At 31.3% G+C, this 9,619-nt stretch overlaps 1 protein-coding gene across 2 annotated transcripts; it reads right to left on the bottom strand.

Moving 5' to 3' along the window:
• Positions 1 to 4,194: 4,194 nt before the first annotated feature.
• Positions 4,195 to 9,327, bottom strand: LOC115714744 (kinase-interacting family protein). 2 transcript variants are annotated; one of them, XM_030643500.2, is made up of 3 exons: positions 9,183 to 9,327; positions 8,299 to 8,420; positions 4,195 to 5,531 (listed from the first exon to the last, which is right to left on the bottom strand). In XM_030643500.2, the coding sequence occupies exons 2-3, from the start codon at positions 8,414 to 8,416 to the stop codon at positions 4,480 to 4,482; spliced, it is 1,170 nt and encodes a 389-aa protein (XP_030499360.2). In that variant the 5' UTR covers positions 8,417 to 8,420; positions 9,183 to 9,327; the 3' UTR covers positions 4,195 to 4,479. The 2 variants fall into 2 exon arrangements, with proteins under 2 accessions (XP_030499360.2, XP_030499361.2); XM_030643501.2 differs by having other exon boundaries at positions 8,299 to 8,434; positions 9,183 to 9,296.
• Between the last annotated feature and the right edge of the window lie 292 nt (positions 9,328 to 9,619).

Below are 9,619 nucleotides of genomic sequence, written 5' to 3'. Positions count from 1 at the left end.
GAAAATTCATAAAATCAGACATAGTCTAACTTTAGAATTATAATTGATCAATCACGAATCAATTAATGAGTCTTACAAGCAGAATGTTCTCAACTAGAATGGGGACCATGGATCTATATGCTGAGCTTCCAATAAGTGAACCAAATTTACCAAGTAAATTCCTACTTATTAATTCTTCGTTGAATCCACTCTTAGAACTTAGAATTGCACTCTCAGACTTATATAGAGCATATTGTATGTTTCACGATACCAATATACTATCTCATTTAACCATTGTTATAATCTTATTGTGATTTAAAGATCCTCTATATAGATGATTTACATCGAGATGGGATTTCTTTACCGTTCTCACCCCTCAATGTATTTTGCCCCTTAAAACACTTAACTACCTGTAAATGGTGTTTAGTGATCTAATAATTAGTCAGTTAAACAAGAGCTCATCCATTTACTTCTATTTGCTAAGCTCGAAGGGAATCATCACTTAACTTCTATACACCAGTAGAAGCTATAGATTCCATATTTATGTTCAGCACTCCCACTCAATCATACTATCATGTTCCCAAAATATACGTATCACCCTGACCCAAAAGTAGGCTTAACTAATAAATCAAAGAACATGAATAGCACTCCTGAGTTGAGCCTAAGCATATCAGGATTTAGATTCTTTTCAATCTTAAGATCAACTACTGATATTGACTTGGAAAGATATGTATAACGGTAAGTTTGTAATATCTTAACTTAGTTGCAATATCGGTCCAGTCCAATGTATACTCCATACATTCGAAACTAGTATACTTTACTAATGTCCTGGAAAGAACATAACACTTACTCCAAGTGTAAGTACACATCATCGCTGATTATCACATTAGTGTAAATCCAATAACACTGATGAAACAGGGACCAAAACTTTTGATTCATATGATCACAATCACATTCCACTGTGTTGACGATACTGTAATTGTGAATAAACATATGATCTGGATTTAACTGATTTTGTGTGTATGAATGTAATAAACATATTAAACATATTAAACCATCAGCATGTAAAATTCATGCAAACATAAATCACTTCAAATTTCTTATATTGATAACTAATCAGATTGTAAAGAGTTTTATTTAGGGCATAAAACCTAACAGTGTCTATATGGTGGAACATATAGAGCATTCTATTATACTGAGAGTGTAATTCTAAGTTCTATGCGTGGATTCAACGAAGAATTAATAAGTTAGTAAATTTTAGTAATAAATTCTTGATCTACTTATTTGAAGCTCGGTTATGTAGACCCATGGTCCCCGCACTAGTTGAGATAATATTGCTTGTAAGACTCATATAATTGGTTTTGATTAATCAATTATAATTCTCAAATTAGACTACGTCTATTTGTGAATTTTTCACTAAGTAAGGGCGAAATTGTAAAGAAAGAGTTTATAGGGGCATATTTGTTAATTATGATACTTTGTATGGTTCAATTAATAAATATGATAAATGACAATATTATTTAATAATTATTTATAGTTATTAAATAGTTAGAATTGGCATTTAAATGGTTGAATTTGAAAATTGGCGTTTTTGAGAAAATCAGATGCAGAATTGAGAAAACTGCAAAATCCAAGTAAGGCCCATTACTGTACATGGCCGACCACTTGTTTTAAATTTTTAAACTGATATTTTCATTATTTTAATGCCAAATAATTCAAACCTAACCCTAGTCGAATGCTATAAATAGATAGTGAAGGCTTCAGGAAAACACACTTTTCTTCTGACACTTCTGATTCAGAAAAAACTGAGCCTTCTCTCTCCCTATCTTTGGCCGAACCCACTCTCTCTCTCTTCCTCATTGAGATTTCAAATTCTTAGTGTATGAGTAGTGCCCACACACAGCAAGTGATACCTCAATCATAGTGAGGAAGATCGTGAAGAAAGACTTTCAACAAGAAGGAGTTTCAGCATCAAGGATTCAGAGAAAGAGATCCACGTTCAGATCTTGATAATACTCTGCTACAGAAAGGATACAAGGGTTAGAGATCTGAACGGAAGGAGTCATTTAATTCCGCTGCACCCAATGTAAGGTTTCTTAAACTTTATACGTGTTTATTTCATCGTTTTAGAAAGTTCATATTTAGGGTGTTAATAAACATACTTGTGAGTAGATCTAAGATCCTGGTAAAATAAATTCCAACATTGTACTCTACTTTTACTAAACATCATGCAAAAGCTATAAATGTACTCGGAGCATCTCCAAGGAAACGCCAAATTTGGTGTTACACTATCACCAAATTTGGCATAAAAAAATATTTCTACTCCAACCTAAGCACCAAAAATTACACTAAAAAAATATTCCTTATTATTATATTAATTTTTAATAAAATAAAAAAATAAATTAATATCATATTAATTAACAAAAATTACCACAATTGTGTTTAATTTTAAATTTAATTTTAATATGTGTTCAATTCTAAAAATTTATTTTTATTGTTTAATTTAAAAAAAAAATAAAAACAAATAATAAAATTTTACTTAAATTATAATTAAAAATAAAAATAATATATGGTATTCACATTTAAATTTACACAAAAAAATATTATAAAGTGCTTTTATAATGTATCCTTCTAAATAAAAGAGTCACACGACAAAAAGTTTGAATTCTATTTTCGGTGTGTTAAATTTTTTAAAAATCTTCAAAATTTTACAGGATGTATTAAATAACTATAATGTACACGACCATAAAAAAAGACTAAACAAGTCTCCTGAATGCCGAAACAAGTAGGAGTATATCAGTGCGCCACTTTTAAAGAAAGTGTACTTTTTTCGGCGTATTAATTTTTCCAAATTTTACAAGATGTCTTAAATAACTATAATATACACTAATATATATATAAAATAGACTACAAAAGTATGTCGGGTGCTGAAACAAATAGTAGTAGATTCGTACGTCACTTTTAAATATGTGCATTGTAAAATTTCTCAAAAAATAATTCTTAATTTTACAAATTCAATAAAATTTATATATATATATGAATATTAACTAAATAATAATAATAAAAAAAAATATATATGCCGTGTTTACAGTGCACGACATATATGCTGTGCACTGTAGATAAAACTACAAAATGCTGCAACAAATGCAACCTCCTTGGAAGATATATACACGGTATGCAAATCTTTTGCAGTCTCCTTGGAGCTGCTCTCAGTACGTGATATAGCGTACTCCACTACCACTGCACAAATCTATAAAAAAAATGAAAGAATGAAAAGACAAAAATACCCTCAATCTGACAACATGGACCCACCATCTGTAGTACTATTGTACTATTAACCACCACCAACTGCCATTTGATTAAACCTTTTTATACTTTATTATTTTTTTGATTAAAAAAGAAAAATCACAACCAGTTAATAAATCTATAATAACCGGTTGTCATATAAATTAAAAAAATTGATAGAAAATATTAAAGTATCATAGACCCCACTCTATCGTACAACAAATCACAATTTGTGATTTATACTGACACAAAATCGACTGCCTATATATATAAATAGGGACATGATTTTGTCCCGTGATTGTACTTTTACGGAATGTATTTCGTGATGTACGGCAGCCGTTAGATGAGGGAATTATTTGATCTGAGGGCTGAGATTGATCTAGGGGTAATTAGGGTTAAAAAATAGTAACGTACCCTGACACTCATCTAATGTCAGACGCATCTAATGTATCACAGAATACATTCTGTGAAAGTATATTACGGGACAAAATTGTGTCCCTATATGAATATCCAAGAATTGATTTTTGTAAAAAAAAATTCAACAAACTCAACCCAAAGGAGCAACTCGAGGGGTTTATGGGTGCGATGAGTCTCATGAGGGCTTTCATTTTGCTTGCCGGCAACCAATAATGTTCCTTTTGGTCTGGACAAAGGTTGAAGGAGAGAGGAAAAAAATAATTGGTGAAGATAAAAGGAGAAAAAGTAGCACATCCGAAAAAAAAAAGAAATATATTTATTTTATTATTATTATTTATATTAAAATATTTAAATGATTTTTTAAAAGACTTATTTAAATTTTAATTTAGATTAAAAATTAAATGACATGACCAATAAATAGGTAACAAGTAGATAGTGACATGACAGAAAGGTACCTATAGTCCCAAAAGCCTAATAGAAAATATTATACCACCAAATTTTTTACTTAAATTAACGATAAAAAAATAAAATTAGTTATTTATACTTTAAAATTATAGAGTAAGAAGCTCTTCGAAGTGCTTATCAAAATATATATATTATATTTACTGCAAGGTTTCAAGATTAGGTACATAACATATATATATAAGATTGTAGTTGCACTTCCTATATATGCCGTAAAGAGCAATTTGGAACTTGACCATACGACATGTTTCAATCTACCAATCTAAACGCATACCTACGTACGATCGCCAAGAAAGATATAATGTGATATCACAACTAGTCAAAAGCTTATCATCATCATCCTGAAGCAGAACTAGGGTTGACCCCACATGGAAACATGTCCTTGCTCTTAACCTTTCCCCACAAATTCCAACCCCATTTCTTTTCTTTATTACCACCACTTTGTTGATCTCTAGTTTTCTTCATCATCATCAGCTTTGGGTTCAGTCTCTTCATTTGAAAACAACCCTCAACAAAAACCTCATTCTTATTCCTCTTCTTCTTCTTGTCAATGCTTTCTTCTTGATCATAATCTTGTTGACAAAGACTCTCCAACTGACAATCTCTCTTGGATACTGATAACTGTTCATAATACTCCTTGTTCCTCTTCTCCAACCCATATATCTGTCCTTGCAAATCCTCAATCTTCCTACTCAGCATAGAAACCCTTTGATCCTCTCTCATCATCACCAAGCATCTAGCCAGCTCCGCTGCCTTCCTCTTCGCAAAAATAGATTCCGAAGCCAACCCTCTATTCTCCTCCATCAATGCAGCCACTCTATACCCCAACCTTGCATTCTCATTCAGCAATATCAGCCTCTCGGATTCCAGCACCTCAAGCAGGCTCTTCTGGAGCTCAATCTTCCTCGAAGACTCGTTGCACCGTCTCTCAGACTGTCCGAGCTCGTCCAACAATATGTCCAACTCCACGTTCTTTATGACAAGCTCGGAGACAACAATGGCCTCGTCCTCATGTTTGTAGGCAGTATTGCTATTACTGGAGCTTCCGAACATGGTTTTGTCATAGGAAAGAGAGCTCTCAACGTCAGAATAGTCTTCTTGATCGGTCATAGTAGTGGTGGTAGTGCCGCAATTCTCATGTTGGTCAAAGAAGTATTCGTTGTCAATTGTGGTGGAAACTTGTGAGGAAGAGTGCCTGCGGTGGTGGTGGTGGCTTTTGGAGATAGATGATTGCGTGTAGCGATCGGACAAAGTAAGGTAAGCGTTGTACAAGTCTTGGAGTAAGGCCAGCAGTTGAGGCTGTTTTCTGTAGTAGGACTCGGCTCGCTCTGCGAATGTGTCTTCTTCTTTTGGGTTAATTGCTAAATTGTTCATCCGCTCCTCCAAATCTTTCATCACAGAGAAGAAGATATTAAAAAATGTCATTTTTTATAATTGATAGATCAACACATTTAAATAAATATTTCCTCAAAAAAAAAAATTACTAAATATACAAGAAGATAATTTAAAAATAATGTCACAATAGCCAATATGTTTTTACACAACTTATAAAAGAAAAAACAGATGCAATCATGTTTATTTATTTATATAGTAACAATTAATTTTACATACAAAAGACTTGTACTTGAACTTCAATCAGTGCATAAATAAGGACCAAAAACACAATATTATACCTATTTTCCCCAACACCAGAGCCCTAAAAAGAAAAAGTAAACTGACAAGGTGAACATTTATTTATTGCTTTTTGAATTTTTACATGGGAAGATTACGAAGAAGAGTTCGTCAACGTAATCAAATCAAATGGGTAACGATGAGTTTAAAAGTAGTTGTGACAAAGCTAGAAATTATTTTACATGAGACGGATTTACTACAAATTTACTAAATTTTCAGTTTTAAAGGAATTAATTGCTAAAATACTTTCACTAATATACTTATATACTTCATATAACTGAAATAAATTTTAATGAAATAATATCTGTAGACTCATGGGTGCTGAAGCAAAAAGAGGAAAAAAAAAGTTAAAAGAGAATTATTAGTTTTATTTTTTTCACTATTAATAGAGTATTAACTCAAAGTTGAATGCAAATACGTATATATAATAAAATTAGGTGGGGGGTATATGTACATATATATTTAATTTCTAGGTAGTATATGATGATAGTGTATATGATATGGTGTGTTAATATAGCATTCTACATGTTTATTTATCAATCAATTGTTTCTTGGCAAAAGATAGTATTTTGAGGTGAGGCAGCTACCTTTCCTGGTTTGCATGTGGCTTCGTACATGATAGGGATTATTGCTATAAGACACTATTAGTGTCTGCTTCCATTGATTAACAATATTTCAGATCAAATATTTAATATGGTCCGATACTTTAATTATGTCTACTTAGCATTTCACTTTAATTAGAGCTGGTTTTAATATTAGCTAGTAGCTACTGTGTTGTTATTCAACGGAGACGTCACTGATGAAAGGTCTCCATCACTAAAATAATAATATAATAATGATAATTGAAAATAAAAAAAATAAAAAAAACATGAATCTTTAGTATGCAGACTTGGCTTGTCACATTGTTGATGATATTACGTATATATTACTCTACCCAGAAGGACCAATCGGCTTTTTAGTACTGATCAGAATAGGAACACGAAGTGTCCTTTTCAAAACAAGATTCGTATTTTTTTCAAATTCAAAAATATTTGACGACTAGGAAGAATAATACACTACCAATAAACTCTTTTATGTGCCCATTAAAAAAAAAGAAGAAACTCTTTTACGTGCATACAAAATAGAGTTATACATATTATTGTTTTCGTAACAAGAGAACAATAATATAGACACACGATAATTTGGGGATAAAAGTGTCATAATTATGAATATTTTTTGCCCATAATTTCAAACTGAATTTAATAATGTCATGTTAATAACTTAATGTAACTTTCCCCCAACTAATTTCACTTTTTGGTGAACAACAAATTAATTCTAGTAACAAAAGGCGTGACTAGTGGTGAAAAGTAACAAAACTGGCTATCATTCATTCTTCTCTCAAAAAAAAAAAAAACAGGCACTTTTTTACTACAAAGACAAAAAAAAAAGTAGTCATCTTTAGCAGGTTCGCTCATCCTCGAATTCAAATGCCATGAAGTTATTTAAGTTAATAAGAAGTCTTTTCGAAAAAGAAAAAAAAAAGAAGAAGAAGAAGCAGAAGGAACTATTTCATTAAAGTAGTAAAAAAAGACTGGGTTCCCAACAATAAAAAACGAGCAAATAAATTTCAATTTCAAAATGAGAACAAGTAATGGGCAACTTTTTTAAAATGTATTATTTGTATACGTGAACAGAAAGAGGGTGTCGACTCGAGGAATAAATATACATAAAAGCTCAGACAGAAAGGTCATTGTCACGTATACCAACAAAAACAATTATATATAATTTTATAATTTTATACGGCTAAAAAGCGACATAGAGTTATGTTCATGGAATACTTGTTCACATCCAAATTTTAAATTTTGAATACTATAACAGACTTCAAATATCATAAACGGAAACTATATGAATAAATATGACAATAAAGTGGAATAATATTCAAAAATAAATAGATCAGCTATATAGGTCACAAACTTTATTTTAATTTCATGAATGGGGACTACTTAGGGAGCTAGGACCACCTATTCCAATAATTTGTGTTCTCTTCACATTTCATTGGGTCATAGAATGAAAACACATTTTACTATGGGTATAATATTTGCATATAACTATTGAATCTAAATCTAATAGAAAACTGTAAAACACATTGGGTGCAAGGTGGACAAGTCTTATCTTTGACTTTTCTTTTACTGTATTTCTAAATAAATGAATGTTCCCCTCAAACTATGCAACCATAAACCAATGTCTCTCCTTTCACTGTGATAATTTACAGTGATATACCAAGTCGGCAAGTCGACATAGATATATATATATCATATATATATTTAGAAAATAGCATTAACCAAAGATAAATTAAAGACAAAGACAGAAGAGAAAAAAAAAAGTGTAAACTTAGTTAGGATTTTTATGTGATGATGATGCCTAACCACCAAATACAATAAAGATAAAAAATAACTAATCATAAAAGTTAAAGAGATTAATAGTGTGGTTCAAAAAGAAAGATACCAGAAAGCGTGGAAAGAAGCCAGCTTGGTTTGTTTGGGTATGTGTTGCTGTTGGAGCACAAGTTTTTCATGGGAGGCGATCCATTTGACGCCATTAATGTTGCTTTTTCCATCATCATTTTCCTGCAATCCAAACACTTCTAGTCAATTAATTGGTCTTGTGTTGCTGTTTTCTAGTTTTAAATGCAGATGAACTTTAGGGCTCAAAAATAAGTACTGTTCAATAATAATAAATAAATAAATGAGAACAGTTAGATATAGATCACATCAAAGAAACATTGAAACGTGACATAAATAATATAAAAAATTGGTGATGGGTAGAAATTGGTACAAAATCTGAATTGCATTAATAAAAGAAGAAGCCGTACAAGTACCATATAATCCTTCGTATAAACATTAGAAGAAGCAACCCATAAAGACAAGCTTTTTATTAAATTTGTAGAAAAGAAAACAGATAATCGTAGATCTCGAGGTAATAACAATTAATATTTTAAGCAACCATTGAAGAAAAATAAAAACTCAAATTCAAATATGTCAGAGACGAAAAATTAATACATATATTGTCAATCTGAACATTCAAAACTGTGGTGGACCCAAATCCCCATGCATACACATACATATACTCTTTTTAGTCACTCTAGAACAAAAACAACATAAATAGTTTTAAAAAACTCTTGTTTGGTTGCCGAGAAAACGCTAGAAAATATAACTTGCAAATATGAATATCCCTAAAAACTAAGCCAACTGACCTCACTCGACCAGAGTAAAACAATCCATTATTTTCTAAATTCCAAAGTCACAGAAAGAGTGGATACTAGTTTATAGGAGATCAAAGAAACAAAAGTTTCTCGAGAAAATTCGTTGGTTAACCTAATAAAAGCTTACCAGGAGCACCGGCAGAGCCGGGTGGGAAGGAAAATAGAAGAGAGGTGAGTGAGGGAACGAATCCTGTATACTTGTATAGTTGTATAGGATACTCTCGCTTTCTCTCTCTCTCTCTTTCTCTCTCGGGCTCAGTATTTATAGTCTGAAATTTCGCTCAAATCCGCACCCGATGTGGGACCTTTTGAGGTTGACTACTCGGCTTTTTATTTATTTATTTATTTATTTATTTATTTTTGGATATATTACCTTTTTAGAGGCACACTAAATTTGGTGTTACACTATCACTAAATTTAGTGTCAAAAAGTATTACCACTCCAACCACAACACCAAAAATTACACTAAAAAAATATTCCTTATTATTATATTATTTTTTTAATAAAATTAAAAAAATTAATATCATATTAATTAACTAAAATCACAACAATGTACCCCTCTAA

The sequence above is a fragment of the Cannabis sativa genome, chromosome 4, assembly GCF_029168945.1.
Source record: "Cannabis sativa cultivar Pink pepper isolate KNU-18-1 chromosome 4, ASM2916894v1, whole genome shotgun sequence".
Taxonomy (NCBI): Eukaryota; Viridiplantae; Streptophyta; class Magnoliopsida; order Rosales; family Cannabaceae; genus Cannabis; species Cannabis sativa.
The sequence above is the reverse complement of the archived record's forward strand: the minus strand, read 5'-3'. Positions and strand labels throughout refer to the sequence as shown.

Excerpts from the sequence above, each read along its gene's own strand:
- LOC115714744 (XM_030643500.2), bottom strand. The coding sequence starts at position 8,416 with ATGATGATGGAAAAAGCAACATTAATGGCGTCAAATGGATCGCCTCCC. Across the intron at positions 5,532-8,298 it reads GCTTCTTTCCACGCTTTCTG|ATTTGGAGGAGCGGATGAAC; the intron begins GTATCTTTCTTT and ends CTGTGATGAAAG.